General features: G+C 35.2%; 1 protein-coding gene across 3 annotated transcripts in view; it reads left to right on the top strand.

Annotated features, from left to right (window-relative positions):
- LOC143243489 (mechanosensory protein 2-like) overlaps nt 1–17,671 on the top strand; it is a 78,007-nt gene that overhangs the window by 9,267 nt on the left and 51,069 nt on the right. For 2 of the 3 annotated variants that reach the window (XM_076487278.1, XM_076487275.1), the window contains exon 1: nt 9,755–10,139. The exons of the other annotated variant lie outside the window; for it this stretch is intronic. In XM_076487278.1, coding sequence (XP_076343393.1) covers nt 9,983–10,139 — 157 coding nt within the window. In that variant the 5' untranslated portion in view covers nt 9,755–9,982. Of the gene's footprint in view, nt 1–9,754; nt 10,140–17,671 lie in introns of those variants that run through there. 3 annotated transcript variants of the gene reach the window in all.

Genomic DNA, 17,671 nt, shown 5'->3' with positions numbered 1-17,671 from the left:
TCTTTCTCAAAGCTTATATTACTATTTTTCGCAATTAATAGTATATAATTCTATATGCCTCTTACGGTAAAATCTGATTTACTAAACAAATATATCACTACCGTCCTCTGTATCTCATTTTACTAATGAACAGGCCCGGGGTTCGCATCCCGTCGCACCAACCATGCTCGCCTTTTCAGCCGTGGGGGCATTAGAATGTTACGGTCAATCCCACTATTCGTTAGTAAAAGAGTAGCCCAAGAGTTGGCGGTGGGTGATGATGACTAGCTGCCTTCCCTCTAGTCTTACACTGCTAAATTATGGACGGTTAGCGCAGAGAGCCCTCGAGTAGCTTTGCGCGAAATTCAAAAAAACAAACAAACTAATAAAGCAGAGAACAACGTTTCGACCTTATTAGGTCATCTTCAGGTTGACAAAGAGGTTGTACGAGTCCATAAAATGTCTGGTTGAATGCAGCAGGCCAGTTGATGATCTAGATTCATTTTTTGTTTTTGCAAGTCATTTAGTTCTTTACATTTCGAGTTTAACATGGCTTTTTAGTAGTTTTTCTGTAAATTTCAGATATTGTTTGTTTGTACACTGATTTAAAATTCTTGGATAGTTTTATCTTCACAAAATTAGGGATTAGGTTTTCCTTTCGGAAGGTCGAAACGTTATTCTCTGCTTTATTAGTAGAAGTGTTAATACCCGTACCAGCCGTCCTGAGATACATTCTTACTTCAAGTGGATATTTCGTCATCACGAACTTACCGTCCTTTAGTGATATTGAAAGTAACTACAATCAATGTTGAAATATTTCAGCTCAAGTCGTGGACACGACCACTAGCTAACATGGTTTGTGTTGATCCGTCATACCATGTTGGTTTATACGTAAATCTTTGGAAACAGTAAGTTAGCGAGTCATTAGTATTTCTTCCAGGATAATCAATTCAATGTTTTCCATATGATTTCGTGTCAAGAAGTCTACTTAAGTCTATTTTTTGGGGTCACAATACGATTATTCGAGATACGTTGATACTTTGATTCACACACAGGGTTAAACCAGGGGCATCATTCCATGAAAGGCTTAGAGATGAACAAAAGAAGGGCGAATTTTGATTGGTTAGCATTATTGTACCAGTTGATTATTATTAGCATGTATTAAACTGGACCCACAAGACGTAGACCTGAGGCGTCAGGGTCTTCATGGTTTTTCTGTCAACGATTATGGTTGTATTGTTTTGAGGTATGATTGACGTTGTAATAGATACGCCCTTCCACCCTGTGTTATTTCTCCATAGGGGAATCTCACGTCGTACAGAATGAATAACAAAAGGAATTGTTAGCTTCTCGTTTCCTAGAGAAAACAAAATTTAAAAAAAAAATTAGTATTCAAAATAAATAAGAAGTACAATTTGTCATGCGATTCACCACTTGCCACTGGGTTTTACCGGTTTTGGAGAATTCTACACATCATTGGTAACCCTTGATTGATTGAGTGTTTGTTTTGGATTTATACGCGAAATTACATGAGGACTATCTGTGCTAGCCGTCCCTAATTTAGTAATGCAAGACTAGAAGGAAGGCAGTTAGTCATCACCACCTACCGTCAACTATTGGGCTACTCTTTTGCGAACGAACAGTGGGATTTATTGTAACATTATAACGCCTCCACGACTAAAAGGGAGAACGTGCTTGGGGTAACGGGGATTCGAACCCGTGACCCTCAGATTTTGAGTTTAGTGCTCTAACCACTAGGCCATTCCGAGGCCCGTGATTCCTTGACAATAGCAAATGAAGAGAACAGGATTATGCTTAGTATAGTAGTGGAACTTACTTTATAAGGTAAGCGGTTTGAAGCTATCTTTTACTTACCACAGCATTTCTATGTTTATATAGGACTTGAAGAGTATATAGCATTGTTGCTACTTGTTGATTATTCTGGCCTGAAACATTACTAATTCACTAGAATAAGTAAGTGTCTCCAATGCTGCGTGTTCTAGTAATTCCTATATGGATATAGGTTCGTTCTGAAGAGAAAAATATTTTAAACCCATACATAAAGTTTCGGTAAAATTTGATATTTTTTATTGTTTACTGTTTGGGAAACTAATGGGACATAATCCTCACACTTGTAACACACTCATGATCCCAAAGAGCGGAGCACGTTAATCCATGAAACCCTTGGATTAACATCCACAGCATGTTAACCATTACGTCACACTGGGCCCAAAGAGTGTCACTCTAACAAACTTGTAATATGTGTTTATCTTTTAGTTCAGTAGAGTATATTCGTATTAGAACAGGAGCTGCTTGTACCATTTCTTTCGAACGCCTTTTCGAATAAATCAATCAATCCAGGAACATAGAACACACAACTTTAGTAGTAAAGTTTAACATATAGAACACACAACTTTAGTAGTAAAGTTTAACACATAGAACACACAACTTTAGTAGTAAAGTTTAACATATAGAACACACAACTTTAGTAGTAAAGTTTAACATATTGAAGCACTGCTTTTCTTCCTTTCAGAAGCTCAGATGTATTGCGAAAACTTTAACTTCTGCCAAACAATATAAACCTTTGCTTTCTTTTGAGGGCACCGGCATGGCGTGGTGATGAGGACGCACCACTTATATCTGCGGGTTACAATTTCGAATCCTCATTACCGAATGAGATCGGCCTTTCAACCGTGAGACGTTATAATGTGACTGCCAGTCCCTTTAGTTGGCGGTAAGTGATGTTGATTAACTGTCTTCCATCTAGCTTTTCACTGCGAGGGACGGATAACGCAGATAACCCTCATGTAGCTGTACTCGAAATACAAACCATACCCAAAACAATCTTCCTTTCGATCCATCTACACCCCTCCCACAGAAGGGATTGTATTAATGATGTTCAAAAATCTTAAATAGACCTAGAAAAAAACTTTCTGTGAAAGCGTAAAACGGAAACTTTATTTTTAATTCTTTGAAAAGCCTATGTACCAGTTTTCAAGAAGTTATATCAGGATGGGCGAGTTGGAAAGCCCAAGTACGTGTTCTTAGAAACTCCTAATATACGATGTTCGATTCCCGCGATGGTCACAGGAGATATTTCAATACTGCTTTGCTCTAAGAAAAAATTCTCTACTGACATGTTAAAAATGTCAGTGAGGGTAATTTGTCAAACACGTCTTTTACTAGAAGTCTTTCAGAGGCTTTGTTTCAGTATCGTCTTAAACTTTTGACCAGTTAGTATTTAGGCTAATTTCATAGTGTTCACATTTTCCCTATTAAATGCTAATTTTTTTTTTAATTTTCCCTTTTGTTATTTTTATATTTCGACGCTTTGCTTAAATAAGTGGTTGAGTCTAACAAAGCAAAATGCATATTTTTTCTTTATGTTCATTGGCCTTAAGATTTTGGTCAGCAGTGTATATCAACGCTATCAATTCCTTTTACAATGTTAAACACTTCAAACATAGAGAAAACAATTTAAGGATCTTAATCTTTCCTCACATAACAACCCCTCCATCCCAGGTACCATTTTAATAACTCTCTGAACCCTTTCCAATGATTCAACGTCTTTCCTAAGGTAAGGAGCCCAAGACTGAACACAATACTCTAAATGTTCCTAACCCTAACCAGCGATCTATACAATGGCATTATAACCTCTTAAGACTTTTATTCGATATTTCTCTAGATAAAATCTAAAATCCTGTTCGTTCTACAGTATGTAGCTTGGATGGATTTAAAGAGTGATCAGCCATTACACCAAGATCTAAATTATACTTATAATTCAAATTATTTAACCCATTTGCATTATCTTGCATTTATAGGCAATTAAAACTTAGCTACCATTTATTTGTCCGATTCACTAAATAATCTAAATCCCTTTGTAAAGCAGCAGCGACCTCTTCACAGCCAGCAACACTTGTTTATTTTTTTCTCTTCCCTTAACATGTGGAAGAATAATAACATAATTCATTTCTAATTTTCAACAAAGGATTTTTTCTACACGGAATAATATGCTCCCTCTTTTTTTGTTACTAGTTAGTCAAATTTTTTTTAGTTAAAAAGACACCAGTATGAAAAAAATGGGTTTATTTTTTTAATGCCGAATACTACGAGAGACCCATGGCTTGACCTGGATCCCAATGTGATCCAGTAGTAAGGATTTGACACAAGAGACACATCTTTAGTGACGCTAATAAAGTAAAACTACTGTAGTTCAGGAAAAATCAAGGAAGAGTCAGCTGCAAATGGGAAGATTGTTAGATGTAGTTACCAGAAAGTGTTTTTTTAGAAAGAGTCAGGTGTAGATGGGAAGATTGTTTGATGTACTCACCAGAAAGTGTTTTTAGGAAGAGTCAGCTGCAAATGGGAAGATTGTTAGATGTAGTTACCAGAAAGTGTTTTTTAGAAAGAGTCAGGTGTAGATGGGAAGATTGTTAGATGTAGTTACCAGAAAGTGTATTTTAGAAAGAGTCAGGTGTAGATGGGAAGATTGTTTGATGTACTTACCAGAAAGTGTTTTTAGGAAGAGTCAGCTGCAAATGGGAAGATTGTTAGATGTAGTTACCAGAAAGTGTTTTTTAGAAAGAGTCAGCTGCAAATGGGAAGATTGTTAGATGTAGTTACCAGAAAGTGTTTTTTAGAAAGAGTCAGGTGTAGATGGGAAGATTGTTTGATGTACTCACCAGAAAGTGTTTTTAGGAAGAGTCAGCTGCAAATGGGAAGATTGTTAGATGTAGTTACCAGAAAGTGTTTTTTAGAAAGAGTCAGGTGTAGATGGGAAGATTGTTTGATGTACTCACCAGAAAGTGTTTTTAGGAAGAGTCAGCTGCAAATGGGAAGATTGTTAGATGTAGTTACCAGAAAGTGTTTTTTAGAAAGAGTCAGCTGCAAATGGGAAGATTGTTTGATGTACTTACCAGAAAGTGTTTTTAGGAAGAGTCAGCTGCAAATGGGAAGATTGTTAGATGTAGTTACCAGAAAGTGTTTTTTAGAAAGAGTCAGGTGCAGATGGGAAGATTGTTTGATGTACTTACCAGAAAGTGTTTTTAGGAAGAGTCAGCTGCAAATGGGAAGATTGTTAGATGTAGTTACCAGAAAGTGTTTTTAGAAAGAGTCAGGTGTAGATGGGAAGATTGTTTGATGTACTTACCAGAAAGTGTTTTTTAGGAAGAGTCAGCTGCAAATGGGAAGATTGTTAGATGTAGGTACCAGAAAGTAGCGTTTGGTAACAGAAAACATGAGAGCATGTTATCATTTAATGTAATCTGATTATAAATAGTTAATCGTTGCAACATATTCTCGAGGTATTCTTCTGTCCTCCAGCTAGCGGCTGATCGTTAATCTAAAAGTTTGTTAGTTTAAACAAAAATAGTTCTGTTACTGCTTCACGCATATAATGTTGTCTTCTCTCTATCTAGAACAGTTTTTCACAGAGGTTTGAAGAGACTCACTCCATCACTAAGGATTCTAAAACCTCTGTAAGGTGATTTAAATCGCTGGTTTTGTCTTTTGAGTGTGTTTGAAAGTTTCATTTGACGTATAGTCTTTCAATCGGGTTGGTATTTAATGAAGTAAAATTACATTTTATTAATTCAATACTTGTGGTGGGCAAAGTACAGACAACTCATTGTGCAGCATTGTGCATAACAGCAGTCAAACGTTACTCTACTCTGTAATAAAGTAGAACTACATTATTATTATTATGTATTAGATAAATTTCCTCCATATTTTATTTTATTTCGTGAAGTATCATTTTTCTGATGTTAAAAACAGCAGATTTAATTAAAAACAGAATAAAATAATTTATCAAGATATCGAAGTAATACCCACAACTGTTCCTTTAAAAATATTCATATAAACAATCTAACATAATATTGTTCTAAATCTTACATTAAAATCGTAAACATTTTTATTCTGTCTTCATTTTGTACTTAAGCTTTTTTTTTCGGAAGTTGTTGCTGTTGTTTTGAATTAAGCACAAAGTTACTCAAGGGGCTATGTGTGCTCTGCCCACCATGGGTATCGAAACCCGGTTTTTAGCGTTGTAAGTCCGCAGACATACCGCTGAGCCACTAGGGGAGCTTTTCGGAAGGAGTTTTATATCTCTGGCATTTTAAAACACTTTCCTGCTACTATAATATTAATTCATCTAAGTAATATATTTTTATATCATATTATTTGTCGTAATTATTGCTTCGTAATATTACAATAATATAATATAATATCGTAATATCGTAATATCGTAATATTGCTTCTGATCAAAGTAAATTACGTACTTAAGAGTCTTGTAAGATAGTCCGGAAGAAATATCTCAATGTGTGAAAAATTGCTATTTCTAATCGACCATCCGAATTTAGAAAATGAAAGAAAAAAACGCCTCAAAATATTATTGGATATTTCTGTTCAAAACACGTGTAGAGCGGTGGAGACGCATGGTCATAAAAGAACCGTATAAGACGTAAAATCCACCTAAATCTACAATCTATGGCAAATAACTGTCACTGTTAGCAATTTTGTGTAGTCGATAGCGCCCCTTTAGAACGGCGTTTTCTGCTGAACAGCAAAGTTAGGCAGAAAAATGAGTTGTAACGAGTGTTGTGACATGCAGGTCAAACTGTTCCCGCGTGGTTCTGGAAGTATGGCGTTTACTTTTAATGTCCTTTATAGTGACCATTATCCATAAGAGTCTTACGACCCTTTTTACGTCTCGATGGATCTTCTTTTCTCTCTCTTGTGTTCAATACGTCGTGTGTGAATAGAAAGCGAACTATCGTCGAGTCTCTTCGAATATCTTACGAGAAAGACATTTTTGTTGAGCAGCCTCAATTTCGCTGCTAAGAACAGCGTTGATTGTTAGGATACGCTAACTTAACTAACAGCAGCAGTAATTTTAATTGTATTTCTTTGTTCCACGTACATCGAATCCAGGGGTCAGAAATAAGCGAACAGCAACAAATAATACTAAAGATTCACAACAACCGTTTCAAAATGCGTGTGTGTGTTTTTCTTATAACAAAGCCACATTGGTCTATCTGCTGAGTCCACCGAAGGGAATCGAACTCCTGATTTTAGCGTTGTAAGTCCGAAGACTTACTGTTGTGTTAGCGGGGGACTTCAAAATGCGAACAAAACAGTTGTTGTGGTGTTTTAAAAGTATAGAAAAAGGCAGCTACGTTACTCTGAAGCCAGTGACTTCGAGGTTGATTCAGTTAGAGCCGTCCCTAATTATGAACTACTGACCTCAAAGAAAGACACAGCTAATCATACCATCGCCACAAGAAGGTTCACCCAAATACCAGGACCGACCTTCATTATTAAAACTCAGTGTCATCTGAAAGTGCTGAGCGTGTTCTTCAAATCATTTTCGAACCTCAAATCTTTTTCTCCGCAGCCTGGAACATTTACCCTAGACCACACCCAGCTAAAAATTGACTCGTAAGATAAACGGTGTTGTACACTCCAAGTCTTGGAGTGAAAAGAGCACACCTACTAATAACTAGAGCACCTGTGTTTCAAGTGATGACGATTCATTATTCACGTCTCGTAACACATCACTTTATCGTGTCCGCTGCAACAAACGTGCAGCTCTGCACATGTCATGTATAGTAAGGAGCTGAGAGATGACTTTTTCATGGTTTTCATCTTATTCCATGATGACTGTCGTCATAATGACTGTGATCCAATGCACTTTGACTACACCCATTTTTCACACCAACAGTATATTTGAAGACTGATTTAGTGACTACACCCCATGTTCACACCAATGGTATGTTTGAAAACTGATTTAGTGACTACACCCCATGTTCACACCAATAGTATGTTTGAAAACTGATTTAGTGACTACACCCCATGTTCACACCAATAGTATGTTTGAAAACTGATTTAGTGACTACACCCCATGTTCACACCAATAGTATGTTTGAAGACTGATTTAGTGACTACACCCCATGTTCACACCAATAGTATGTTTGAAAACTGATTTAGTGACTACACCCCATGTTCACACCAATAGTATGTTTGAAAACTGATTTAGTGACTACACCCCATGTTCACACCAATAGTATGTTTGAAAACTGATTTAGTGACTACACCCCATGTTCACACCAATAGTATGTTTGAAAACTGATTTAGTGACTACACCCCATGTTCACACCAATAGTATGTTTGAAGACTGATTTAGTGACTACACCCCATGTTCACACCAATAGTATGTTTGAAGACTGATTTAGTGACTACACCCCATGTTCACACCAATAGTATGTTTGAAGACTGATTTAGTGACTACACCCCATGTTCACACCAATAGTATGTTTGAAGACTGATTTAGTGACTACACCCCATGTTCACACCAATAGTATGTTTGAAAACTGATTTAGTGACTACACCCCATGTTCACACCAATAGTATGTTTGAAAACTGATTTAGTGACTACACCCCATGTTCACACCAATAGTATGTTTGAAAACTGATTTAGTGACTATACCCCGTGTTTACACCAACAGTGTTATAATGGTCGACTTCATCACACTTCCTGATATTAATACTCATGCGTGAAATGGAAGTAACTTGCTGTATAGAAACGAAGATAGTGCTTTAAGTGAAAAAAAAATTATATTCTAAAATATTAGTATACACTTGATTTGTGGATGAAAATGTCACAGGTTTATCCAAACCATAAACACTTACATATATACCAGCGTTCATTGCTTCTCCACTGGACCCACATAATGTTTATGTCCGGATCAAGGCCTTCAAAGGGTTCCACAATGTTGCCTATCGCCTATAGAGAAAGATAGAAACCATTATCTGTATTAGGCTTAGTGCCTCTGTACAACGAATCTAAATGAGAGATAATACACGTATATATATATACACACATAGTTAAGAATATTTATTTATGTGTGTTACAGAGCTGCTTCAACATCAAAACCAATTTACGTGGTTACGTGGATGGACTGGCCAAAACCTAAGTATAGATTTGATCACCATAGAAACAGATGATTCTGTCTGGGATTTCTATATAACTCTAAATGATATTCTGTTCTTAATGACACTTTGAACTATATGTTTAGTATAAAGTATTAAGCCATTTTTAAGCTGCGGCATAGCTGCTCATAAAATTGATCTGAGGTGTTATTTTTTGTTTTTTTTTTAAGTATAAATTTTAACTCGTAACTCTATCTCTTGAACGATTTAGATCTAAAAGCAGCCGCGACTACTGTGCATTCCCTATTGTTGTTGGATTTTTCTTTAAAACAAAATAATAAACTGAGGGTGTCAGGGATACATTTCATTGTTCCCCACACCTTAAGCTGTGAATGTATTATAAGTGTGACAGTCAATCACGGCGGCACCTATTCTTAGTAGTATTTCCCATAATTACGATTACTTAAACATACATACGTCACATGTATGTGATCCATTGAGTTCAGTAAACTTATCAAGATTGCTTTTCAGTTTACAATATCAAATTTTCTTTTATTCTCATACACGTGCCTTTAAAATGTAGCAAATAAATTAGTTTCGCCTTTAAATCGTATGAACATCATTTTACACGAGTATTAAAGAAATGTGAATTTCGCTTTCATTTTTTTAGTCACTCCAGAAATCGTAATTTATTATATGCTTTAACGGCAATCATAAGCAGTAGATAATGTGACACTCTCGCTATCCGTCTGAACGTGAATGTTTAGCGCCCTGTCTTCCCACCTCTTACGCACGAGAGGCGAAGGAACGCTCGTCTTACCAAACCTCTTTGAAAGCCGTGCGCGTGGGCATCTACGTGGGAGCGTGCGCACGTTTCTCTGTGCCCATGTATACGTGTAGAACGGTACACGAACTTTGTCAGTTGCGGTGACAAACATACAAACGAGTTAAAAAAGTGTTTGTTCCGTAAAGCGTATACCGATCGTAAAGTACTTTGGTGTGTTTGACATTTCTTATTTTACCAGTGCGGTATCATTTGGTATTCGTTCTAAGGAAAACTCTTTCGTTCAGCCCCCACATGGATAAGTTCCCCGGTTCTCAAGCGCCCAATGACCGGGGACCTTCTTCAATACCAGGAGTCAGCAGTGTCCCTCCACTGGACCCACAGTATTTTTACGTCCAGGGACAAGGCCTTCAAATAGTTTCAAAACGTTACTTATCCGCCATAAAGAAAGGTAGAAATTGTGCTCTTCTGTACTAGGCTTAGTTCTTTTTCTCTGTTGTTTTCTTGCATAAAAACACAAACAAACTTGTTAAATAAACATTTCGAATTCCATCTTTCGTACGCGCTACAGTCAAAATAACTTCTATAACTTATCTAAATGGGAAGTGCTATAAGCTTAGCGTCTTACCACTTTGAATGGTAAAAGATTAAGAGATGCGATTTGTTCAACTGTATCATAAATAAATCAGTTAGTTAAAGATCAAAATATACGTCCAATTCTATCAAAACAATGTGAAGTAAGTAAAGGTTAAGTGAAGGTATATTATGTTATAAAGTATTGTTATTTTAACATAGTGTAATAATTGAATGTCTTACACAGCAACGACGAGCTCAACTTAAGCATTTAGATTTTATGCAACAATTACTGAACAGTGAGAAGACATTAGGTAAATTATCCATTTTTTTAATGTCATTACACCGATTTAACTTAAAGCTAATTAATATTGATTTAGCTAGCCCTTCTTGTTTTTGTTATTTAATTACAACTAAAGTTAATTAACGATTACGCATATAAGGTGTGGGGAGTATGGTGCTGTGGTCAGCTTGCTTGAGTCGTGTGAATACAGAGGTTCATGGTTTGCTTATCGCAGCCATAAAACAACATACGACTGTGCTATAAGAGTGGCAGTCGAAACCTGTGCGCTATTTGTTCAGACAAGAGTATTTCAAGAGTGGGTGATGGGTGTTGTTGTCTGGCTTGTATTTTTTTTTTTTTTCTGGTCACGATCAGCTGACAGTCCTTGGTCTTGTGCGAACATTCTGAAATATTCTATATGAATAATAGCTTTAATATGTCGAGCAATAAGATACTAAAGGTAAAGCTGGTACAGCGGTAAGTTCACGGATTTACAACGCTAAAATCAGGGGTTTGATTCCCCTCGATAGGCTCAGCAGATAGCCCGATGTGGCTTTGCTACAAGAAAAACACATACACTAATGGTGAAAACAAAGCACCTAAAAATATAATTCCCTAGCAAGGGTTCGTTAACTTAACCCTACCAATAAATGTGGATTAGCCTGCAGATAAAAATTAAGCGCTCAATTTAGAAATATAACAAAAGACCTAATTTAGGTTTAGGTATGGCCGTGTGTAAAACTTTAAACTTTTAAATAACAAATATTGTGTTAAAAGACACAGTATTATAAAATTTAACCTCACTTTACTTCAGCTAGACGAAAGCTGTTAACATATTGTTAGGTTAATACGGACCTGAATAAAACACGTTTACATGGTTTTAACATACACAATATTATAAAATTTAACCTCACTTCACTTCAGCTAGACGAAAGCTGTTAACATATTGTTAAGTTAATACGGACCTGAATAAAACACGGTTTACATGGTGTTAACATACACAGTATTATAAAATTTAACCTCACTTCAGCTAGACGAAAGCTGTTAACATATTGTTAAGTTAATACGGACCTGAATAAAACACGGTTTACATGGTGCTAACATACACAATATTATAAAATTTAACTTCACTTCAGCTAGACGAAAGCTGTTAACATATTGTTAGGTTAATATGGACCTGAATAAAACACGGTTTACATGGTGTTAACATACACAATATTATAAAATTTAACCTCACTTCACTTCATCTAGACGAAAGCTGTTAACATATTGTTAAGTTAATACGGACCTGAATAAAACACGGTTTACATGGTGTTAACATACACAGTATTATAAAATTTAACCTCACTTCAATTCAGCTAGACGAAAGCTGTTAACATATTGTTAAGTTAATATGGACCTGAATAAAACACGGTTTACATGGTGTTAACATACACAATATTATAAAATTTAACTTCATTTCAGCTAGACGAAAGCTGTTAACATATTGTTAGGTTAATACGGACCTAAATAAAACACAGTTTATATGGTGTTAAAATACACAATATAAAATTTAACCTCACTTTACTTCAGCCAGAGGAAAGCTATTAACATATTGTTACATTAATACGAACTTAAATAAAATACGGTTTACATGGTGTTAAAATGCACAGTATTATAAAATTGTTATAAAATACACAATATAAAATTTAACCTCACTTTACTTCAGCTAGAGGAAAGCTATTAACATATTGTTACATTAATACGAACTTAAATAAAATACGGTTTACATGGTGTTAAAATGCACAGTATTATAAAATTGTTATAAAATATACAATATTATAAAATTGTGTATTTTAATACCATACTTTACTTCAGCTAGTGCGAAACCGGTTATAGGGTGTTACAATACATAAACTTGTATAAGTTAACCTTCAATTTAAGGGAAACTGTACAATTCATTGCGTTTAAATCTGGCTGTCGTAAGCAAGACCAAATAATCTTTTATCTTTTTTTCTGTGTTTCCAAGCGAATTGGAAAAGAGCCACGAATCAGTTTCACAGCTTTACAAAGCTTAAAGTATGTCATTACCAACCTAGCCAGCTAGCTCCGCGTGAATGAAACCCCAGCAAAGCCTTTAATAACGTTCCATTAATATATCTCACAAAGTCAACAATGCTGTAACTAATAGCGCTGACACAAATCCCACGCGCATGGAGTTTACACGATAAATGCCTGGGTCTGTTCCCTGCATCCATGACACAGGTGTGTGTGTGCGAGACAGAACTATTATTTACATAAGAACACTTGTACAAATAAACAAACAAAAAGGGTAGATTTACTTTTTCTCTCTCCAAACAGAAAGACAGCGGAGTATAAGTAAGCCTAATTTATTCTCTAAGTGTTAATACATCGTTTATTCCTCGAAAATTACAACGTTTTTTTTTCCAGATGTAGAATTAATAAACGCAGTTCGAACACCACAACTTTTACTTGCCTTCCTGGTTTACGGTTCGATCCGTTGTCAGTTTGTGTGTATGTGTGTGAAGTCTCTGAGATTTGTTCAGGTGTTTGTGATATCTTGATGACGAGAAACCCACTTGAAATAAAAATGTATCTCAGAACGGCTGGTATGGGTATTAACACTTTTATTAATAAGCAGAGAACAACGTTTTGACCTTCTTAACCTGAAGATGACCTAGGAAGGTCGAAGCGTTGTTCTCTGTTTATCAATAAAATTGTTAATACCCATACCAGCCATTCTGAGGTACATGTTTGTGATGTGTATGTGGAGTCACTGGTATTTGATCAGATGTTTGTGATACCCAAAAGAACGTTGTATATATCCGTTTATTTCCAACAGGATATTGTGTTTATCTGTTTATTAGCAAGAAGACACTCTGTTTATCTGTTTATTTCCAATATATGTGCGAATTATTTGATTTCACTTTATGGTGACCAGCTATGACTTAGTGGTACGGTTATACTTCAATTTGGGGCTCCATCCCTGATGTAGACACAGCGCAGATAGCCCCTTATGGAACCTTTAGCTTTGTAACAAACGAACAAATAATCATTCCATAACTATATGGTTTTGTGATAGTTTGATCTTTATCATTTACTGTGGTCACTGGTTGTGACTCCATGTTTGATAGCGTGGCTCAACTGTTCGTGTGGATTTGCTGACATAAATCATCTAATGAAGTCTATATGTTCAGTGTTTTAGCTTATGACGTCAATGGGATCTATAGCTTGAACTTCATGCTTACGTGTTAATGTTTTCATATATTTGTTCATTTCATAATATTTTTGATAATATGGTTAATAATATAGGTGGTGATGTTTTTAATAATATAGTTGATGATGTAGTTGATGATATGGTTAATAATATAGGTGGTGATGTGTTTGATAATGTAGTTGATGATATAGTTAATAATATAGGTGGTGATATGGTTGATAATGTAGTTGATGATGTGGTTGACTATGTAGCTGATTATGTGGTTGATAATGTAGTTGATGATGTTGTTGACTATGTAGCTGATTATGTGGTTGATAATGTAGTTGATGATGTTGTTGACTATGTAGCTGATTATGTGGTTGATAATGTAGTTGATGATGTGGTTGACTATGTAGTTGATAATGTAGTTGATGATGTGGTTGATAATGTAGCTGATGATGTGGTTGATAATGTAGTTGATGATGTGGTTGACTATGTAGCTGATTATGTGGTTGATAATGTAGTTGATGATGTGGTTGATAATGTAGTTTATGATGCGGTTAATAATATAGGTGGTGGTGTGTTTGATATCGTAGTTGATGATGTGGTTGATAATGTAGTTGATGATGTGGTTGATAATGTAGCTGATAATGTGTTTGATAATGTAGCTGATGATGTGGTTGATAATATAGTTGATGATGTGGTTGATAATGTAGCTGATAATGTGTTTGATAATGTAGCTGATGATGTGTTTGATAATGTAGTTGATGATGTGGTTGATAATGTAGTTGATGCTGTGGTTGAGATGTAGTTGATGATGTGGTTGACTATGTAGTTGATGATGTGGTTGACTATGTAGTTGATAATGTAGTTGATGATGTTGTTGACTGTGTAGCTGATGATGTTCTTGATAATGTAGCTGATGATGTGGTTGATAATATGGGTGGTGATGTGGTTGATAATGTAGTTGATGATGTGGTTGATAATATAGGTGGTGATGTGGTTGACTATGTAGTTGATAATGCAGTTGATGATGTGGTTGATAATGTAATTGATGATGTGGTTGATAATGTATTTGATGATGTAGTGGACAATGTAGCTAATGATGGGGTTGATAATGTCCTCTTGGTTAATTTCATGAGAATCAATATACTTTTACCAGCAGATAATGGAATACTTTATGAAATTTCATTTCTGTAGTAAGTTAAAGAAGTTTTATCTTTAATTCTGATGATGTAATTAAGTGATATAGTTTGATAATATCAAGTTATATACTTGTTGACACACGATGACTTTTAATATCTTTAGTAAGGCGGTAAGTTTAATTATAATTAATTATTATATTGATGTTGACTGGCGTCCTTCATTACAAGTTCATGTTGCGGTTCGGTGTTTGGTTACTGATGCGATTGATGTTGACTAGCATCCTTCATTATAAATTCATCCTACGGTTTGATAGTATGTGTTCAGATAACTTGCAGAATGATCAGTTTACCTTATACCATTAGGGTATCTTATTGATTATAGTAGGTTCTCTATTTTGCAAAAGATCAAATTATTTCAAAACTATGGTTATGTTGTGAGAACGTGTAGCTGAGGACACTAAGTGAAAATGATACGATAACCAATGACCAATAGTGCATCAAACTTTGTATTTCCTACAAATTTGGACAAAACTGAACATGCATATTGTTTTCTTTTACATTTATTTTTATACTGTCTGACATAAACTCTTAAACCAAACCATAAAACGAAAAACAGATTTTAATCAAAAATAGGAAAATTGTTGCAAGAATTGATAACATTTATTAATCAGATGTTTTCTCTTGTTCGTATAGAAACTAGATTTTTCTATTACCTGTCTCAGCTCTTAGCTGTTTTTGTTCTCCGTTTCTTTCTGTGTACTACTATTTTCTTTTTGGTTGGATCGGTTCTAAAAATTGTATAAATAAAGATGGTAGAAAACTAGATTTTCTTTCAGCTATACTTTCCATTGTAATTTAAAAAATGAAGAAATAAAAACGTTTAATCCATAGCAATTTCCTCATTACCATTAATTTTTCTGTTTGATCGATTTCTCATTGTGATTGCTTCACTACAGTGTGTTTGTTGTAGAAAACTATAAATAAAATCTTAATGGAAGTACTTTAATTAGGAAATTTAAAATGTTGGCGGATTGAATAAATTACATAAATAACTAGATAATAAAATGCACAAGGTACAAAGATATCTTGAGACAAAAGCAGACAACTTAATCAGACAGAACAATAACTGACTGGAACGATGTCGTCATTTCGATATAAAAACAAAGAGATAAGATTTAAAGGACAACAATAAGTTACAACAATTTCATCATCTCAGTACAGAAGCAGACAACTAGAAATCTCACATGACACCAATAAGCTACAACAATTTCATCATCTCAGTACAGAAGCAGACAACTAGAAATCTCACATGACAACAATAAGCTACAACAATTTCATCATTTCAGTATAGAAGCAGACAACTAAAAATCTCACATGACAACAATAAGCTACAACAATTTCATCATTTCAGTATAGAAGCAGACATCTAAAAATCTCACATGACAACAATAAGCTACAACAATTTCATCATTTCAGTATAGAAGCAGACAACTAAAAATCTCACATGACAACAATAAGCTACAACAATTTCATCATTTCAGTATAGAAGCAGACAACTAAAAATCTCACATGACAACAATAAGCTACAACAATTTCATCATTTCAGTATAGAAGCAGACAACTAAAAATCTCACATGACAACAATAAGCTACAACAATTTTATCATCTCAGTATAGAAGCAGACAACTAAAAATCTTACATGACAACAATAAGCTACAACCATTTCATCATTTCAGTATAGAAGCAGACAACTAGAAATCTCACGTGACAACAATAAGCTACAACAATTTCATCATCTCAGCACAGAAGCAGACAACTAAAAATCTCACATGACAACAATAAGCTACAACAATTTCATCATCTCAGTATAGAAGCAGACAACTAAAAATCTTACATGACAACAATAAGCTACAACCATTTCATCATCTCAGTATAGAAGCAGACAACTAGAAATCTCACGTGACAACAATAAGCTACAACAATTTCATCATCTCAGCACAGAAGCAGACAACTAAAAATCTCACATGACAACAATAAGCTACAACAATTTCATCATCTCAGTATAGAAGCAGACAACTAAAAATCTTACATGACAACAATAAGCTACAACCATTTCATCATCTCAGTATAGAAGCAGACAACTAGAAATCTCACGTGACAACAATAAGCTACAACAATTTCATCATCTCAGCACAGAAGCAGACAACTAAAAATCTCACATGACAACAATAAGCTACAACATTGTTATCGTCTTGATATAAATACAGATATCCTGAATTCACAACTTTTTCAATATTAGGTCATATTAAAAGTGAATCAAGTTTGAAAAATTTGCTGACAAGAAAGATATATATATCTTAAACAATCTTTGGTCAGTTCACCTGGTCAATGTTCCACAAAATTGAAAAAAAAAATGTTATTTGAACACTCATGCAGCTCTACGTTGTAACAATATCTTACTTTCTGAGCTGGCTGGCTTACTCTGTTTTTTGACAGTGTCCGTTCTACAAAGAATAAAAATATGTGGTTATCAGTATTAGGGATGTTTTTCGTCATATCCACCTATAGAGCAAATATATTTACTATGATTCAGATCTGACAAATTTACTAATACCAGGGCCCGGCATGGCCAAGCGTGTTAAGGCGTTCGACTCGTAATCCGAGGGTCACGGGTTCGAATCCCGGTTGCACCAAACATGTTCGCCCTTTCAGCCATGGGGACGTTATAATGTGCGGTCAATCCCACTATTCGTTGGTAAAAGAGTAGCCCAAGAGTTGGCGGTGGA

This window comes from Tachypleus tridentatus, chromosome 2 (assembly GCF_004210375.1).
Source record: "Tachypleus tridentatus isolate NWPU-2018 chromosome 2, ASM421037v1, whole genome shotgun sequence".
In the NCBI taxonomy this organism is placed as follows: Eukaryota; Metazoa; Arthropoda; class Merostomata; order Xiphosura; family Limulidae; genus Tachypleus; species Tachypleus tridentatus.
This window is presented reverse-complemented; position numbering and strand designations above follow the sequence as displayed.